At 48.2% G+C, this 20,201-nt stretch overlaps 1 protein-coding gene across 1 annotated transcript in view; it reads right to left on the reverse strand.

Moving 5' to 3' along the window:
* The window catches only part of SDC3 (syndecan 3), a 99,345-nt gene extending 79,457 nt beyond the window's left edge, over window positions 1-19,888 (reverse strand). Inside the window, exon 1 of the mRNA XM_087970820.1 lies at window positions 19,361-19,888. Coding sequence (XP_087826946.1) covers window positions 19,361-19,456 — 96 coding nt within the window. The 5' untranslated portion in view covers window positions 19,457-19,888. The remainder of the gene's footprint in view (window positions 1-19,360) is intronic.
* Between the last annotated feature and the right edge of the window lie 313 nt (window positions 19,889-20,201).

Consider the following 20,201-nt stretch of genomic DNA (forward strand, 5'->3'; position numbering starts at 1 on the left):
TAAAGTAAACTTTAACTCAATTTAGTGTATCTGTGTGTGGCTGAATAATTATTTGTAACTACTCTCATAAACGTTCCCATAACCCTTGAGTAACCCTTGTTCCTCAAGGGTTATTCTGTACATATCATCACATGCACAGATTGGGAGGAAACTCAGAGATCTTCTAGTCCAGGGCATTAAACTCAAGGCCAGCCTGTGGGGTGCTTAGATCTGGCCAGGAGTAGGCTTCAAATATTTTAGCAATGAGTTCTCTGCCCAGTTACTGGGTGGGCGTGGCCATGGTGGGTGTGGCTTAGTTGGCCTCCTGCATCACGGTGGGGGGGGGGAGTTTTTGCCCTCCCTGGGCTCCGGAAGATTTCTTCGAGCCTCTGGGAGAGCGAAAATCGCCTCCCTGGGCTCCGGAGACTCTCTGGAAGCTGGAAACAGCCCCATTTCCAGACTTACTGAACTTCTGGTAGGCACATTTTTCGCCCTCCCTTACCTGCATCCAAAATGGGCCACCTGGGGACTGCTGGGAGGGGCAGGGCAGGGTAGGTGAGGCCAGCAAGGAGTGGGATTCAGGGGTTCTCTGAATTGCACGGAATCTTAGCTAGGGGTTCTCCCAAACCCCTGTGAACCCCCAGCAGCCCAGCCCTGGGTCTGGCCCACAGGCCCACCCTGGAAACAGTGAAGGACCGCCCCGTGGTGCTTCTGCCAATGAAAAGGGAGCTCAGGAGGGCCGCACGCAGCCCTCCTGGGCTCTGTTTTGGGCCACGACAGCTTCCTGCAACCCGCTGCCAGCAAGAATGGAGCAGCCCTCCCGAGTTCCATTTTTGCTGGCAGAGGGTTGCAGGAAGCCGTCGTGGCCCAAAACAGAGCCTCAATGAGTGACTTCGAGCTGGCCACACCCACCCTGGCCACACCCACCCAGCCCCCTGAAGTCAAACACAACCCTGATGCTGCCCTCGATCAAATCAAATTTGACACCCCTGTTTCTAGTCTAACCCCTTGCCCAGTGTAAGCATTCTCTAGTACAGCATCCCAATAAATGGCTCTACTGTCTCTGTTTAAACAGCTCCAGCAAAAGAGAGGCCACCTTGTTCTGTTTTATTGCTCAAATGTTTCCAGTTAGAAAAATGATCCTGATGTTTAAATCCACTTCCTTGCTCTACTGAATTAAATCACCAGAACACTTCCAATCAAGTGATAACATTATCGCTTTTGCACAGAGACAAGAGCATCTGGGTTGTTGTTTTTTTCTCCATACCCAGCTGAGAATTGCAACCAACATTCCAGGTAGAATCGTTTTGATGTTTCAAACTGGAACACCGTTTTGAATTGAAAGAATTTGACATTTTGAACGGAACTGAACATTTAAGTGAGGTCAGGATTGTCGTATGCTCCATCATTGACATGTTTATTGAGTTTTAAAGTAATGTAAAATACAAAATACAAAAATAAATAGGAAAGTAACTGGGAAGAAAAGGGGAAGGAGAAGTGAGGAAAGGTAAGAGGGAAAAAAAGAAAAAGAAGCACTGACTTCCCACTCTGTCTTTTGCAGTAAATAACATCAAATCACAACTTTTTGCTTTTTCATAATAATATGAACACAAACAATTTATGTAAAGAACTATCAATCTAATCAGTAAAACCCAAGTCATTCTTCCCCACATCAAGCACAAAGTTCAGAAGCTGTCTCCACGTGGAAACAAAAGTACTTATGTTTTTTTTTTATTAATTCAAGTGGTCAATTTTGCCATTTCAGCCAACACCCTCAACTTCTGCAATCATTCATTCTATATTAGGAATCGAAGTGTCCTTCCATTTTTGTGCATACAATAGTCTTGCTGCTGTCAACATATAAAATAACAAAATTCCATTTTTCCTCTAGTTCTTTTTCCATTAAACCCAAAAGAAAAATGTTCTGGTTTCATCTTTAGGAGTGTCATACACTCAATTGTCCAAGAACTAAAGTTGAGCAGGATATTAAAACCAATAATACTAGTTGCTAAGTAGAGGTTATCAAGTCATAATGGAATTTATTTGTCTCTGATAACCAAAGCAGAAAATGTAGTCTTAAGGGCATGGTGAAGGATCAAGACAATGAAAAGCCTTTCTTCCTGAATGCTGACTTTTTTTTTGTTTAAGATTGCTGGCTGGGAACTATGGGAGTTGTAATCCCACACATCTGGAGGTCACCATCTAGGAGTCAAACAGGTTGTGTACCACCTTAAATCTCATCCAGAACAAGCCACGATTCAGCAGAAGTCTCTAAAAATCTGGTTTTCTGTTAGTTGTAAATAGTTGGCATCTCTCTTTCTCTTTTATTTCCTTAAAAACTTGAACCATTTATAACAATCCCAGTTTAAATTGTTTCCAAAGAAAGCTGGTTTGAAAATATATCTTCCATTACTCAAAAAACACTGAATTTTGTTGTTCAAATATCTGATCTCTACGAAGGAAACTATATGGATACAAATCATAAATGTTATGTTTTAGTTTTTATGATCATGAATTCTAAATATACACCAAAGAAATATGACACATCACAAGGCAAATCAATTATGGACCTGCGTGAACTTTACTGGAAAATTTAAATTGCCACTAAAAACAGGGGATATCTTAGGATCAGAAACAAGGAAAGAGGAGAAAAAGAAAAAGAAAAACCTGGATTTGTAAGTCACCAAGGCAGCGGCTAGTTAGAGAAACAAGATGCTTCATATCCTTGAAACTGAATTTAAAATCACTCCATCTTCTGAAGATTTCACAAAGGAATTTACACTGGAGGAACAGGTGTGTTCGAAATCCTGAAGAAATGAACTTTCCAAAGAGCACTGGGTTTTAATTTTAAAAAGCTAAGATTTGAAGAATGCTTTTCCCTCCTTATTTCTGAAAAGCAGTCAGCTGAGTACCTATTTTCATGGTCAAATATGATTAAATAATCCATGAAGTCAATGAGGCTTGAAGAACTGGCTTGATGTTCCACCGAGGCTGAGGTGTGTTTTTTTTTAAACTGCATTTTGTTGCTTCTCTCTCTATTTCTTTTCTTTCTTTCTTTCTTTCTTTTCATTGTGCAACTGTAAGCTGAGCCTGGTCTCCTAGGATAAATGCCAAAAGTAATTGAAATGGAGATTCTCATTTATGGAACGCATCATTCATATTTATAAAGCAATCCTTGGAATGATTTGATTGTCATTCATTTCTATCTAGCAATCCTCAGGCTGAAAGAGGTACCAAATGGAGGAGGAGGAGGAGGAGGGGGCTTAGAAGAAGAGAGATCGTTAGAGGGAAATAAATGGTTTTAAATACCGTGGACTCATTTATTATATATCTTTTATCCTGGTGAGTGTATGATTCTCAGTGATAAGATATCATTAGATTGAACGGATGGGGTCATATAAAGGACAGAGTTTAAATCCCCAGCCTAAATTATGGATTAAGTCCTCAGCTTAAATCGTAAATAACAAAGCTATTCAGAGTTCAGAAGGAAGGTTTTGCTTTGTTATCGCTGCAGGAAGGATCCTCTTTTGAAAACACCCTGCAAAGCAATGCCTCTCCTCTTCCTAAAGAACAAAGCAAAGTTGCATATCGTTCCATCAGCCTGCTCCAACACACATTCAATAGCCAGAAGAGGCATCGGGCATATCTCTTATGGGGTATATTTCCAGCAAATTAGTGAACATGCCAAAGGATGTTCAGGGCAGCATGGAAAGTGTAAAGCAGGAGTCCCCAACTCCTGGGCTATGGACTGGCATCGGGCCATAGCACAACAGGAATTGGCCCGTGCAATTAACAGAATCCCCATCCACATATGTGCACGCAGCTGTTCTGACCCAAACTCTTTTCCAATAAAACAAACACGAACCAAAGGGAACAGAAACCTTTTAATGATTCTTACAAATCCCCGGTTAAAAGGTTGCTCCAAACTAATTATCTTTGATAAGCACAAACTTCGCCAAAACTGTGCAAGTCTGCCAAGAATAACAGATAAGAAATATTTCACAACACAAGAGTCTTCAAATACCAATTTAAGATACTGCAATATCCACGAGGCTAGAGTTTCAAAATGTCTTTGCTTCCTACAAAGAACATTCGCTTCATAGAAGGCTTTTATCTTCTTGATGGAGGGGCCATTACCCTGCAGCCTTACTCCCGAGTCACCTGTGCTGCTGCAACTGCTCTTTCCTGCGAGCAACCCTGTGCGCATGCGCACTTGGCACAGGCTCCTCGGGAACCTCCTCATTGCTGCTGCCAGCCCCCATAATCTCTGAAGGCAGCAGTCCACTCCCTAATGGCCCTGGCCCCTCATCTGAGTCCTCGCTCTCCTCAGCCATCCACACCTGCTGCTGGCTAACCACAACAGCAGCATGTGAAACCACACACACACACACAAACACACACACCGGTCTGTGGAAATGCTGCTCTCCACAAAAACAGTCCCTGACTTCCAAAAGATGGGTAGCCACTGGTATAAAGAGTATAGAACAGGGGTGTCAAACTCAAGGCCCGGGGTGTATGATCCAGTCCATGGGATGCTTACATCTGGCCCCTGGAGCCGCCCTCGAAACAGTGAAGGACCGGCCCGTGGTGCCACTGCCAGGGAAAACAGAGCTCCGTTTTCCCTGGCAGAGGATGCAGGGGGCCATTGCAGCTGAAAACAGAGTTTGTGAGGGCTGCGTGTGGCCCTTCTTGGGCTCTGTTTTCACCGATTGAGTTGCACGAGGACATCGCAGCTGGAAACGGAACTCAGGAGCCCGTTTTTTCTGGCAGAGCACTTGGGCCGCCAAAGGTGCCCCTGACATGAGTGACATCAAGCTGGCCACACCCACCCTGGCCAGGCCCACCCCGGCCCCCCGAGGTCAAACACAACCTTGATGCGGCCCTCAATGAAATCCAGTTTGACACCCCTGGTATAGAAGATGATCTTCATGGAGATTTACAGATTCCAATACCTAAGCAAAGAGGGATTAAACATTTTGTAACTCGAGAACAGGGGTGTCAAAACTAGATTTCATTGAGGGCTGCATCAGGGTTGTGTTTGACCTTGGGGGACCAGGGGGGCATGGCCAGCATGATGTCATTTGTGTCAGGAGCTGCCTGTAGTGGCCTGAGCACTCTGCCAGCAAAAATGGGCTCCCGAGCACCGTTTTCAGCTATGACGGCCTCCTGCAACTCTTTACCAATGAAAATGGAGCTGGGGGGACACACACGGCCCTCACAACTCTGTTTTTTGGCTGGGGGAGCCTCCTGCAGCCCTCTGCCAGCAAAAACAGAGGTCAGGAGGGCCATGTGCAGCCCTCACAAGCTTCGTTTTCACTGGCAGAGGCACCATGGGTCCTTTGCTATTTTCAGGGCGGCCCCACAGGCCAAATCTAAGCACCCCATGGGCCGTATCTGAGCCTCAGGCCTTGAGTTTGACACCCCTGCTCTAGAACAACAGGATAATATTCAGAAGTGGCTCAGGGAGATGCCTCCCTATTTTGCTGAACTAGGAGGAGGAGGAGGAAGAGGTGGTGGTGATGGTTGTTCTCACTTAACCATGGTAATTGAGACTGGCAATAACTTACTAAGCAACATAGTCATAAATCGCAATGTCACATGACCACTGGTTTGACAATCACAGTTGGGCCAATCCCAGTTGCCATTATTGGGCAAATCCCAAGCAGTTGCAGCATTCTGTGGTCATGAAATCACCGTCTGTGACTTCCTGCTGGCTTCCCCATAGACTCTTCTCGTCAGAAGCTGGCAACGGAGGTCGCAAATAGCGGTCATATGACTGTGGGACACTACCATCATCATAAATGCAAGCCAGTTGCCCAGTGCCCAAATTGCAATCACGCAACCGTAGGAACACTCCCAACAGGTACAACTATGAAGGCCTGCCATCATTCCCCCTCGTTCTGCACTGTCATAAGTTCAGACAGTCTCTGAACTAAACAAGGATGCTAAACAAGGACCACCTGTACAGAACAGACTTCCAAATTCTGTTTATGATAGCCAATAAACTCAATAAAATTAGCTTTCGCTGGACTTGATTCCCTAGTTTGGTTTAACCTAGTGAGGTTGAATGTTTTGAAGGACCAAACTCTGCCTGAATATTAAAGCTTAATCTGACTTATACATCCCTTCAGACATGCTACAAAACCTCAGTTCTCCACTACCAGCCCACTGACTACAAAAGACAGGGTTTCTTTCCTATAAAAGCACTTTGCCTCCCAATCACAGTCCGCTTTCTCCATCACCATGGAGTTTCTTGTAGCTGCTACAACTAAGCAAACACTTCAGCTAATATTGACACTTCTGTTAAAATGCCTGTCTACTTTTGAAAGAAATAAACCTTCAATGGAGTCACAAGTGCTCTTTACTCCAAACCAAATTATTAAATCATGCAATACAGTCTGTATGTGCTCCAGTCCCGTTTGATGAACAATCAATGACTGGTTCACTCAACAATATTAAATCCTAATTCCTGGTAAAAGAACACAATAGCCAGCCACTCCAAATGTTTGGCACTCCAATTAATATCACTTAACCTGCTAGTGTTGTTCTCTCTGTTTGTAGACAATGACCAAGTTTATACTAAACTGTAACCAACACAACAAACAACCCATCCTCCCCTCTAGTCTAGATTAGGATGCTGGGTAGACCCAGTTGCTGTTAAACCCCAATTTTTAAACCCAGTTATTGAATAAGCCATTCTATCTTGATTTGAACATGAGGCCAACTAGAAGAGCTGAATTTGTACATCATGCTCAGCTCAAAACAAGCAAATCAATTTTTGTCTTAGTGCGATATGTCCATGGTCAATGTCATTCTACCCTATTGCTTATTAACTCATCTTCCAGTGCCTGAAAAGATCATGTGGAGGTCATCTAGCAAGAAGTCCAGAAATAATGGGACCCCATCTGTTGTTTCTGTCATCTATCTCTGACCCAGAGCTTTGCTTCAGTAGATAGTTCCAATCAATCAAAATTATATTCACTCGATTCCCAAGAAATGAAAAAGGCTATCAGTTGGTTCTCAGAATCTGAGATCAGAATGACAAAGCAACTTAAAGCAATATGCTTTTTATTTTATTTTATTTCTCTTTCAAACATCTTGGGTTTCTTTTTCATTTCTTTAAAAAAATTGGTAAATATCCCAAGCGCCTCGAATATCCCATTTCTGAACCCCTTTGTTATACAACATATATCCCTTGGCATCACTGCATGCCTTGTAGCGCATCACTACAAGGTAATTAAAATAAGGCACAAAGTACAGAAGGCTCTCTAAGTTTTGGGGATTCCATGGGAACCCCCAAATTGGAGAAGAAACACATCCCCTGTATTGGGAATATAGGAAAGCAGTTTCAACATTTCTCACTGGTTTGTACCACTTCAGACAGCAATTAGAAGGAATCACCCAATCACCCCCTAGGATGGTCTCCCTTCAGCATTAAAATGCCCCCACAAAGATCTATCAAAGATATAAAAAAATTTCCTGTTCACAATATACAGTACTAACTGGCATCCTTAAGAAGCAGATTATATCCATTATATCCGCTCTGGTGATATTTCCTACCGTGTTTCCCCCAAAATAAGACTCAGTCTTATATTTTTTCCACCAAAAAAAGCACTAGGTCTTATTTTCAGGGGAAGTCATCCACTGACTAACCTCACTTGAGTGCGTCCTTTTTGCTGTCAGAGGCCTTCAGGAACTTCTTCTTCTGTGGCTGGCAAGGTTTTTCTGAAGGCCTCTGCAGCTGATAACAGAGCTCTGGTTCGATCTGGACCCTTGTTATCAGCTACAAAGGCCTTCAGGAAAGCCTTGCCAGCCTTGCCGACTGCAGAAGAAATGGACCAACAAGACAGGTGTCAGGGTGCGTGAGGCCTAGCTACAATTGTCCAAAAGTTAGTAGTAGGGCAACTTCACCCCCCCACCAATGCCCACCCTAGCTTAATGTTTACCCGTCCACTCTGGAGTTGACAGGATCTTAATTAGGGCTTATTTGGGGGTCAGGGCTTATATTGGGCATACCTGTAAAAATCAAGCTAGGACTTACTTTCAGGGTAGGTCGTATTTTCAGGGAAACAGGGTAGTTGGGTACTAAAATGCCTTCAAGTAAACAACCAAGCTCAGAGAACATCAAGAACTCCACAAACACTTCTGTATAGATAAATTAATGAAAGAATTGAACTGGCAAGGTAAAAGTCAACGGGAACCCTTGGATCCATCTAAAGCAGGTAGACAGGCCAGGATCTGCTTGCAGGCTCAGAACATAATAGCTGAGAGAGAATGTCTTACATGCAGCTTGACAGAAGGGACAGCAGAGGCTGAGGTTCAAATAAGCCAATTCCAAGGAATTTAAAATATCGGATACTGATTAGCCACACCTTCAACATTTAGGCAGCTAGAAATTTGTGTTTTTCTCTGGACAAAATATTTCACTTCTGCTGTTCATCGAAACCAGGGGTCTGCAACCTCTGGAGCCATATGCAGCTCCTTCGGTCCTCTGCTGCGGCTCCCTGTCAGCTGATCACACCACTGGTTGGCCCCACCTCTCCCTGTCACTCCTCATCTGGCCTGAGAAGGTAAGGGTGATGGAGACTCGCTCCATATTCCAGAGCAGGAGGTGACTGGGTGGGAGTAGGTGACATTGAGTTGGCCATGCCCACCCAGTCACACCAGTTGTTAAATTATTGGCTCCTGGTGTTTTCTTTTCTGTGGGAAACGGGTCCAAATGGCTCTTTGAGTTTTTGAGGTTGCAGGCCCCTGATCTAAACTATATATCTTATAAAAGAATGAAAAAGAGAGCATTTGATACCATGTACAATAATGTGAGAAGCTGTTTAAGGATCCATTAAAAATATCACCCAGGTTTATTCTGTGATATTCCACTGCTTAGTAATTGTGGACCGAAGCAGTAGCCATTCACTTCCACAAGACAACCCCGAAAAACATTTAAGTCATTTCACTTCCAAAACAATAGTTGTAGTCAGAACACTATGCCAGACCTCTATGTGATTGTTTGATTTAATGGGTTAGATGAACTCAAGCTTTTGTGGTTTATTTGTTTAAATGTTGTTTGAACAAGCCATGGGTTAGCATGAGATGTGAACCCAGGCAACAGCTTTTGAAAGAATTAGTTCAGCCCAGAAACAGTGAATCATGGGACCCATGTCCCTAAAAATACAGTGGTACCTTGGTACTCAACAGCTTTGAAACTCATCAAACGTGGTACTTAATGCATTTTGATGCAAAAATTTTGTTCAGGTACTCATCATTTGTTCGGTACTCAACGCACAAGCTACAACCTGTCAGTATTGGCTGCCTTGTGACCAAGGGTAGGCTTCAAAAATTTTAGCAAAGGGTTCTCTGCCCGGTTGCTGGGTCAGCGTTGCCATGATGGGCGTAGCATAGTTGGCCTCCTGCACCATGACGGGGGGAGATGCCCTCCCCGGGATCCGGAGGCTTTCCTTGAGCCTCCAGGAGGACGAAAATGGCCTCCCAGGGCTCCGGAGGCTCTCTGGAAGCCGGAAATGGGCTCATTTCTGGCCTTCCCAAACTTCTGGGAGGCCTGTTTTTTGCCCTCCCGAGCCTCCACGCACATCCTGTACTTACCTGCATCTAAAACGGACCGTTTGGGGATTCCTGGGAGGGGCGGGGTGGGCGGGACCAGCCAGGAATGGGATTGGAGGGTTGTCCGAACTGCACTGAATCTTAGCTAGGGGCTCTTCTGAACCCCTGCGAACCCCCAGCAGCCCAGGCCTGCTTGTGACTCACTACATTATTCCTTATGGGAAAATATCTGTTTGGGACTCATCATTTTTGGTACTCACCATGCCTCCCAGAATCAATTAATAATGAGTACTGAGGTACCACTGAACAGTGAATTGGCTTTTATGCTGAAGCAGTCTTTTTGGGAGGACATTTGAGGAGAGATGCTTGGACTCTGAAAAGGATCTTGTGGATAACAAGAGCAATTTCTGTCACAGCAGGAAAAAATTAGGAGAGAAAATCTAAAGCCTAGATTGTATATGTGCTGGGAATTATCCCTGGAGAATTTTAATGCAGTAGATATGAGGATGGACTCAGGCATTGCTATGTCTAGAGGGGACAACATCTATGAGAGGAGTCAATTCTTTTCTTAGTCCTACGAATTTTAGTAATGATGTTGACATGTGCTAAACCTTAATGTGGATTCCTTATCTGTGGCTTAGATTGAGATTGTGTTAGAAATGGGATTCATAACATGCATTAACCATGGTCTACTGAATAAACCATAGTAGTTGGTTTCAGATATAGCACTAAGTCATAAAGCAAGTTCATTTATTTCTCATGTTTTTAAATCACACTACGTTAATTTAAAAGCAATCTCATAGAGAAATACAAAAAGAAAAGGAACCTCAAGCCAATTAAATCATGCAAAATTCCTAAACAAAAATTAACATCATGACTAGGTGCAAACATTAAACTACAGTATATGAAATACCTAAAGCTATAAATCATACAACTCAACCATGGCAATGACTGAACTCAGACATTACTCTAAGACAGAAAATAAATCCAAACCAACAAGTCCCAAAGGTGTTTTTTTAAAGGCAACTGGATTTTCTTTGTTTTTTGCTTGAAGATGTTTCGCTTCTCATCCAAGAACCTTCAGAGGAGGAGGAGGAGGAGGAGGAGGAGGAGGAGGGGGAGGAGGGGGAAGAAGAAGAAGAAGGAGAAGGAGAAGAAGGAGAAGGAGAAGAAGAAGCTGCTGCTTCTTGGACGAGAAGTGAAATGTCTTCATGTAAAAACAAAGAAAGTAAACACCTGGATGACTGAGAATCCCCAGAGACACTAAACCAATGAGCTTAACACCTAGCTTGTTAAGGTGCAAGTAGAAATTTGACCTAACTCAACCATTGCCATTTTCTGCAGCTGCTGATGGAATAATTTCCTTTACCCATTCAACCAGGAATTTCACAGTGAATGAATCCTTCCGGGATGCCTTTGCAAACTTGACATGGTCTCCCTAGTCACTGGCTTCCAGTTGCTTAACATTTGTCTTTCGTAGCCCCATTACAATGACAAAGTTTTTGTTGTTGGTGTTCTTAGTACTTTCTGGTAGAGTTGAGACATTTGTTAGCAACTCTGAGAAGTCACTACAAGAGATGGGGGTTTTTTAAAGGGGGAAAAAACTCTATAATTTATACTAAGGTCAACATTTGTGTTTCTTTCATGATAAACTTTCTGGAAAAAATACTTGGGAAATGGATGGTCTGCTAATTAAGTAAGCTAATTCCTATAAATATTTGTCTTTGTGCATGCTTAAAATCAAACTACAAGAATTAAATAGATGTTGTTTATACAGAGAACAGACTGTTTAGGAAACAAGAGCATCGTTTGGATAAACAGGTTATTTCAGCTATTAAAATAGGACTTTTAAAAATCTTTTACAGCCTGTATGCTGAATTTTTTTCAGTTAAGTGTCTTTCTGTTACACAGACACATGATGTTGCAACCCACATTTATTAGAATACATTAACCACACACCCATTCAATGATCGATTATCCTTTTCTTGCTCAAATTATAAAATGACCATCTTGCAGAATTATTTTTCTCAGAGATATTTTTTGGAAGGGATGAGGGTATATTTTCTTACACTGGCTCAGATGAGTCTAGAGCGGTGTTTTTCCAATGGGGTAACTTTAAAGATGTGTGGATTTCAGCTCCCAGAATTTTCCAGCCAACGGTGTCTGGGGAATTCTGGGAACTGAAGTCCACACAATTTAAAATTGCTAAGTTTGAAAAACACTGCTCCAGAGCAGCGGTCGCCAACTGGTGGGCCCCCACCCAAGCAATGAAACACAAGGCGGCGCCACCCACATGGTCTGCGGGAACCCTCCCCGCTCACTCACTCCTTACCTGGCAAACTTGCCTGCTAAATTGCTATTTTTGCTTTCTCCAACCATCATCTGTTCTGCTGTGCCAGGAGATTTAGATTAGCTAGGAAGCAGGAAATGGTTGGATTTCTTGCTTTCTAGATAGTCTTTAGATCTTCAGTTCTGCTTTTAAGCACAGCCAAACCTCCCTTAGGACTGAAGGTTCTATTATTCAGTGCAGACTCACGGCAAACAAATTTTATGTGACAGACTAAGCTAGCCGATGGCAGATAGAAAGATAACTGAACAATTCTGTGAGCAACTTAATCTGCCTGCCTGCTTTGCCTGATTTTGGATAAAAGTTGCTCTTTTTTATAAAAAAAATTCAATATTTACATACATGGTGTGTTGTGAGTTAATTTTGTGAGTTTCCTTGCAAGCAAATTTTATGTGACAGACTGAGCTAGTCAATGGCAGATAGATAGATATCTCTGAATGAATCTGTGATTCTGTGAGCAATTCAATCTGCCTGCCTGCTTTGCCTGATTTGGGGTAAAAGTTGCTCTTTTTTATAAAAAATTCAATATTTATATAAATATTTATAATATTTACATACAAGCATGCCCAGCCAGTCACATGACCACCAAGTCACACCCACAAATTAGGCCACGCCCACAGAACCAGTTAGTGGTCCCTGGGATTTAAAATTATGAGTTTGGTGGTCCCTGAGGTCCAAAAGGTTGGCGACCTCTGCTCTAGAGCACCAAAGAGGATTTAAAGTACTGGCCACACTGACAGTTGAAAAGATTGTCATTAATAAGGCTGAGGCCCAATTCTGAAAATCCTCTAGAGAAGTGCCAAATTAACATGTCATGCTAAGTCAAAACCAACAAACCATATGTTAATTCAGTACCAGTTCTAAGCTGCGTAACTCTGGAAGACCTCAAAATGATAAAAAAAAAAAATAAGAATATTTAGATCCCTGCCTTGGTGATCATCTGGATTCCATGATCCAGATCTAGAAGCCCTTTTCCACATGTTGCTTTGAACCCAGCTGGTTTTCCCTTAACCTATAGAAATTCAGGTAAAGGTTCCCCTACCCAGTATCTGGTTAACAAAAATCTCCTTGCTAACTCATAAATACAAAGAGGTCATTTACAAATCAGGGCTTGTTTTTCTGCATTTCACTTCCATCTCACAATTTTCAGCAATAAGGCAGAATGGGAGGCCACATGATTTATAAAGCTCCTACTATGTGAGAGCACCAGAAAGAAAAGGCAATTTTAAAAAATTTCAAACTCTGCCCAACAAGCAATACAGCTAAACGTAGTTCTCATAACACACTAAATAGTATACCAGACTAGACTAAAACAAGATTGTTAGTCTGTGCTTCTGTAGGCTATGAAAACCCAGCCATGGTCTCAGGACATGATATAAAGCATCGGCGTCCAATCTTTTGGCTTGCCTGAGCCGCATTGAGTGAAGATGAATTGTCTTGGCCACATGTGCACAAAGTGTGTGCACACACTCAAAGCACGCCCAGCAAGCCACACTCACCGAACTGGTGGTAAAAATCTTTGAATCCCACCACTGAAAGTGAATGTACCCAGTGGGAGTCACAGGAGGAAAGCCAATGTATGCCAGTGAGTTTCACAGGCAATTATTTCATTTTAAGATGACCAATTCAAGCCAACCACAAGCCTCGGTCTAATTTCAAAAACTTGGAAAGGATCCCCGCAGATTGCTAGTGAAAGCCCTCTGTCCCTCTGCCACAAGCTACTATTGTGAAAGAAGAATGGCAGAGAAAAAAAAATAGGAGGAAAGCAGAATATGAAAAATGGAGAAAAGGTTATCAGAAAGAAACCGGAGGAGGTCATTCACTTTTGACTTTGCTCCCCAACCCCCTTTATTTCTCTTTTTCAGCTCTTAATACCACACAGACAGTCTGTTCGATGTAGTGCAGGGGTGTCAAACTCGCATTGTCACGGCAACGTCATGTGACGTATCGGGACTTTTTTTTCCCACGCACCCAGCCCACAGGCCATGAGTTTGACACCCCCGATGTAGTGGTTAAGGCAGGAGGCCAGAGACCAGGAGATTGGGAGTTCTAGTCCTGCCTTAAGCATGAAGCCAGAGGGGTGCCCTTGGGCCAGTCACTCTCTCTCAGCCCTAGGAAGAAAGCAACAATCAATCTCTATTGAGATTGCCAAGAAAACTGCAAATTGACTCGAAGTTACCTCACAAAACCACACACCCCAAAAACCCAAGTAAACTCTCCAATTATTTGCCAGGGGTTGTGGGAAGAGTTTGTCCATCACTCTGTTTAAGAATAATCCATAACTTTGAAACGTTGCAAGGCTGGACATTTATTTAATAATCGACGTATGCGCAGTTCTGGTGCCCTCAAACCCAGTCCTTTACTCGTTCCTCTCATCCTGCCTCTTTAATGGCTCCATTAATGGCTTTTAAATGGAGCTTTACTCTGAGATGCAGGAATTAGGAAGTTTTGGGCACCCACCGCAGCCAAAGACAGCAATAAAATAGCTGCAGGGAATTAAGATTTCCCCTACTAAATTTTCCATCAGCATCCTAGAGGCATCTGAGAGTGACCTCATAGGCTGTGAATAAGGCACATGAATCAGGCTCACAACGGCTGAATTTATATTAGGGGGAGACAGATTCTGGCACAGGATGATTCTTCCCAATATTTAGGTAAGCTGACTGTAGAATATGAAGTCATCTTGGCAACACGCTGGCCAACCATTTGAACCACAGCCGACATCATGAAATCAGGACAGAAGGACGCAGGATATATAGTACATCGCTGTAGCCTAGATCAGCTTCACTCAGGAGTCTCTAGACCGGAGGTCCCCAAATTTGGCAACTTTAAGACTTGTGGACTTCAACACCCAAAATGTTGTGGTTTGCTGGCAGTCGGTGCAGACAGCAGAGGTATCGGACAGTGGGGACAAAGGGAACCACTCAGGGAGTCTGGCAAGGACTTGGACGAGGGTCCGACATCTGATGCAGAGATGGAGCCAGGACCATCTGAGAGTGGGGTGCTGCCTTCAGAGCTTTCGGGGTCTGGCAGCAGTGCATGTGTGCGCAGAGCTGCTAGAAGGCAAGAGCAGCTGAAGCAGAAGGGGTGACTTGGGAGTAAGGCCGGGAGGTGATTGCTCCTCCCATAAGGGATAAAAGTCAGTCCTCCATGACGAAGAGCTTTGCAGGAAGCAAAACAGTTCAGTAATTCTCTGAGTCTCTCGTGAAGCCCTTTACTCTGGTCGGTTTTTTCTAGGTTTTTGGGTTGGTTGATGTTAGCCTTAATTGGACTTCTGTTTCTTGGCAGCATTCAACAAAACTGAAAAGCATGCTCTTATCTGGAGGAACTGTGTCTAATGAGTTTTGGCTGGGAATTCAAGTAATTCGCAGCATCACATTAAAAAACATTTTACTTTTAAATTCAATGTGTGTTTTATTAAGTTTGACGAAGCCTGGGAGTTGAAGTCCACAAGTTGCCAAATTGAGCAAGGAGAAAAAAAAGAGGCTTCAAAATCTTGGCCAGACTTCCCCAAAATTGTTAAAAATATCAGTTTGAGGGGCAGCACGTTTCAGCCTTTTTTATTTATGGCAGGGGTCTCCAACCTTGGCAACTTTAAGACTTGTGGACTTCAACTCCCAGAATTCCTGAGCTAACATGACTGGAGGAGGAATATGGGAGTTGAAGTCCACAAGTCTTAAACTTGCCAAGTTTGAAGACCCCTGCTCTACTAGGGTCAGGATTTGTCCATTGTATGTTACCAGAGAAAGATCTTGAGATCTTCTCAATGAGTGTACAGGTAGTCTTCGACTTATAACCCCTCATTTAGTGACGGGTTTGTCATTACAACTGCACTGAAAAAAGCGATGTATGACTTGCCCTTACAACGGTTGCTGCATCCCCACAGTCAAAAATCAGGTGCTTGGCAACCAGCACAGTATCGGTAGTCCTCAACTTAGGACCACAATTGTGCCCAAAGTTTATGTTGCTAAGTGAGTAAATCTGTTAAGTGAGGTTTTGTCCCATTTTATGACTGTTCTTGCCACTTTTGTTAAGTGAGTCACTGCAGATGTTAAATTAGTAGTACGGTTGTTAAGTGCCCCCCCCCCCCCCAAACCACCCCCCCCCCCCCCCCCCCCCCCCCCCCCCCCCCCCCCCCCCCCCCCACCCCCCCCCCCCCCCCCCCCCCCCCCCCCCCCCCACCCCCCACCCCCCCACCCCCCCCCCCCCCCCCCCCCCCCCCCCCCCCCCCCCCCCCCCCCCCCCCCCCCCAAAACCCCCCCCCCACCCCCCCCCCCCCCCCCCCCCCCCCCCCCCCCCCCCCCCCCCCCCCCCCCCCCCCCCCCCCCCCCCCCCCCCCCCCCCCCCCCCCCCCCCCCCCCCCCCCCCCCCCCCCCCCCCCCCCCCCCCCCCCCCCCCCCCCCCCCCCCCCCCCCCCCCCCCCCCCCCCCCCCCCCCCCCCCCCCCCCCCCCCCCCCCCCCCCCCCCCCCCCCCCCCCCCCCCCCCCCCCCCCCCCCCCCCCCCCCCCCCCCCCCCCCCCCCCCCCCCCCCCCCCCCCCCCCCCCCCCCCCCCCCCCCCCCCCCCCCCCCCCCCCCCCCCCCCCCCCCCCCCCCCCCCCCCCCCCCCCCCCCCCCCCCCCCCCCCCCCCCCCCCCCCCCCCCCCCCCCCCCCCCCCCCCCCCCCCCCCCCCCCCCCCCCCCCCCCCCCCCCCCCCCCCCCCCCCCCCCCCCCCCCCCCCCCCCCCCCCCCCCCCCCCCCCCCCCCCCCCCCCCCCCCCCCCCCCCCCCCCCCCCCCCCCCCCCCCCCCCCCCCCCCCCCCCCCCCCCCCCCCCCCCCCCCCCCCCCCCCCCCCCCCCCCCCCCCCCCCCCCCCCCCCCCCCCCCCCCCCCCCCCAAAAACCCCCCCCCCCCCCCCCCCCCCCCCAACAGTGGCCGTAAGTTGAGGACCATACCTATAGTATGGACTCAGTCACTGGGTCTCTTCTCTAGGCATTCACACCCCAGTGATGTCATACTGCATTTGTCTTAGGCCAGCCTGTTCGGTGTGTTATTCTGGCCAGACGGGCTACTGCTTCTATCGCTCTTAACCAGCAACAGTGCCTCTGAAAACCACACACACATACACACACACACCCTTGTTAAAAAGTACCTCTTCCCTAATGTCACAATTTCAGAATTCACAATATCCTCAAGTCCCACCTCCCCAGAGCATGGACCACACGTGGACGTGCTCCACACACCCAAGAAGTCTGATTTGATTTTATTCTTTATTTATTTTGGATCCCTCTTTATTAGGGCCGGTGAAAACAATAAGCGTAACACACCCTTCTTCTATTAAACCCTACCTCCACCACCGCCCTGCCCCCTAAAGTGTAAAAAGGATGGATGCTTTCAGCCACGCCCCATTCTGATGATGTCATTCCTGACACCAGCCACACCCCCTGCAGGCGTGAAAACACGGTATAACACGGGACCCACTCCTGCCCATGGAAAGATCACTGGCGTGGTGGAAAAAGATACGCCAAGCGACCCAGTCTGCAGGAAGGAGTGGGGGGTGTCCTCCCTGGAACTAAATGAACAGCCCCTATTTCCATTCCACCCCCCAATCAAGGCCCCCTCCTTCCCAGCTTCTGCCCAGGAGGTCGTCATGGCTATCTCTAGATCGGGGAGTGGGCAATCCTTTCCCCACCCTCGAAGAGAAATTCTGTATGGGAGGCTCTTTCACTTTTATTACTTGAGACTTTGCTTCCGCTGAGAGGGAGGGAGCTGAAACCAGAAAGACGGGCCAGCAAAAGCAAGGATTACAGTGGACTCCCACCCAACTCAAACCCCCTTCCTCCTATATATGATTTCCCCGCAGACCTTGACCCGCTGAGATGATGAGCAAATATCGTTCTATATATAATACTAGACACCGTCCTTTCCTCGGTTTCCCCTCCCACCTTCCCCACAAGACACCCACGCTGTACAGCAAAGCAAGAAGGGAAGGGGGGGGAAAACGCCCCCCCCTTCTGTGCAAACCCATCGACCTTCCAATGACGTCACAGCTCACCTTTCCCCCTCCCCACCCCACCTCCTCCCATCCCCCTCCCTCCCGAAAAGGGGAGTTTGTAGCAGGCGAGAGGAAAAAGAGCTGAAGATTTGCAGGTGACTTTTGGCGTGGCTGGAGGGCCCCCCCTTCAATTGGCTCCAGCTGTGCAATCGAATTGGGGGCGCTGGGGGGGGAGGGGAGAGAGAGAGAATACCTTCTCCTTCCTATAAAGACTTTTTTGCAACTAGAGCTTACAAACCGGGACCTCTGCTTGTGCCCCAGCGAAGGAGACGGGAGGGGTTGTCTTTAATTCTCCAACAAAGCTGCAAAGCTTCAAACATGCTGACCCGGGGAATGTAGCACGACCGATCGGGACCCCCCTCCCTCCCCACTCCGCTTTCTTTCCAGATTAATTCGGCCCAGCCTCTACTCCTAACTAGAATGACCCATTCCCTCCGGGAGATGGATGCTCCCTTGACTTGCTCCGGAGCGGCTTGGTACCCTCCAGCAAGCCGAGCCCCTCCCACCTTCTTCTCGGGTGCAGGAGCGGGATGCAACACCCTAAAAAGGGGGCGTGTGAGCCGCTGGCTAATCCCTCCAAATCACGCGCAGCCCACTGGTCACCCCCCCACCTCCACCCCACGGCAAACGGCGGCAGCTGCTGCTCATTCAGACTCCCCTCTTTCTCCCCATCTGACCCCCTCCCCGCTCCCGCAAGCCACACACGCCCTCCGCCCTAAAGGAGAGAAGGATGCTCCTAAACAGAGGAGCCGACTCCGGGGTCTCCGGCGTCCAGACGCACCTCTCTCTCTCTCTCCCTCCCCCCTCTCTCCCTCCCTCCCTCTCCCCCTCCCTCTCTCTCCCCCTCCCTCTCTCCCTCCCTCCCTCTCCCTACCTCTCTCCCTCCCCCCTCCCTCTCTCCCTCTCTCCCTCCCTCCCCCCTCTCCCTCCCTCTCTTCCTCCCCTCCCTCTCTCTCCCTCCCCTCCCTCCCTCCCTCTCCTCTCTTTCTCCCTCCCCCTCTCTCTCTCCCTCCTCCTCTCTCTCTCTCTCTCCCTCCCTCTCCCTCCCTCCCTCTCTCGGCAGCCAAATGACTAGAGGGGTCTTAGCCCCCTCAATTCAGCAGGACTGCTTTACCGCCTTGGGAACCCTTCGCAACCCCTGCATTGGCTTATTTTTTAGAAACGCGCCTTCCGTGGGTGGTCGGAGCAAGGAGAGCGCGGGGGGTGCTTTCTCTTGCCTTCAGGCCTTTTTATTAAGAGGGGGGATGCTGAAGCCGGGAGGGGAGTCACTCTAATGCAAGACTCCGGACATCCCTGAGCGAACGGGGTGGGGGCGCTGGATCCAGGCGAGGGAGCCTGGCAAGAGAAGACGGGTTAGAGAGAGCGTCTCCCCCCCACTCCAAAAAAAAAAAAGCTCGGGATCCCGGCCCGGGATTGCCTGACAGGCGCGGCAGATGCCACTTACCCGGGCGACGTGGCCGGCCAGGAGCAGGAGGAGCAGGAGCGGCGGCGGCGGCAGCCCTGCCTGGCTGCGGGGCCTCGACGGCTGCAGCCGTGGCATTTTGGAGTCCGGCTGGGCGAGGAAGGCACGGCCGATCCGGCTGCCCGCCGCGGCTGGGAGTCCAGAGGGACGGAGAGGGGAGGGGAGGGGAGGGACGGGGAGGAGCGGGAGAGGAGGAGGAGGAGGGGGGCAAGTGCCGTTCCTTTGTTTCCGATGCAACCAGAAACCCGGACCAACGCAGCGGCTGCAAGGAGGAGGAGGAGGAGGAAGGAGAGCCGGAGGGTTGCGAGAGGCAAACCGGGAACGGGAGAGATGCAGCCAATTCGGAAGGGCGGAGGCCGGCCCGAGCTGCAAAAGGATGGCGGATGGGACGCCTCCTCCCTCCCGGCTCCAGCCCAGAGTCGCCCGCGGCCGCCGGGACCGTAACAATCAGAGCGCGCCCCGCTCGCGAAACGGCCGCTCCTGATCCGTTTCCCTCCGCTCCCCGTGGCTGGGAGGAGGCGGCGGGGAAGGGGGGGAGAGAGACGGAGAGGCTGCGGCGCCCTCAGCGCCCACCCCAGATCCGAGCGTGACGGTCGGCCTCTCCCGCTTGCGGTGGCGAGTTGCAATGCCCCCCCAAAAAAGAGGGGCCTCGGGTCAAGCCCGACACCCTCGTTTCCGGTCCTTCCCAGTTTGGGATGATTTATGGCTTGGGACCAGGTTATCTGAGGGGACCAGCCGGTCACGTCTACCGACCCATTAGCGCAGGGAGGCAGGGGATGCTGAGGGTCCCATCCCTGAGGGAGATGCACCTGGTGAGACCCAG

This window comes from Notechis scutatus, chromosome 8, assembly GCF_049901735.1.
Source record: "Notechis scutatus isolate UNSWTSFEM ecotype Mainland chromosome 8, rNotScu1.2, whole genome shotgun sequence".
In the NCBI taxonomy this organism is placed as follows: Eukaryota; Metazoa; Chordata; class Lepidosauria; order Squamata; family Elapidae; genus Notechis; species Notechis scutatus.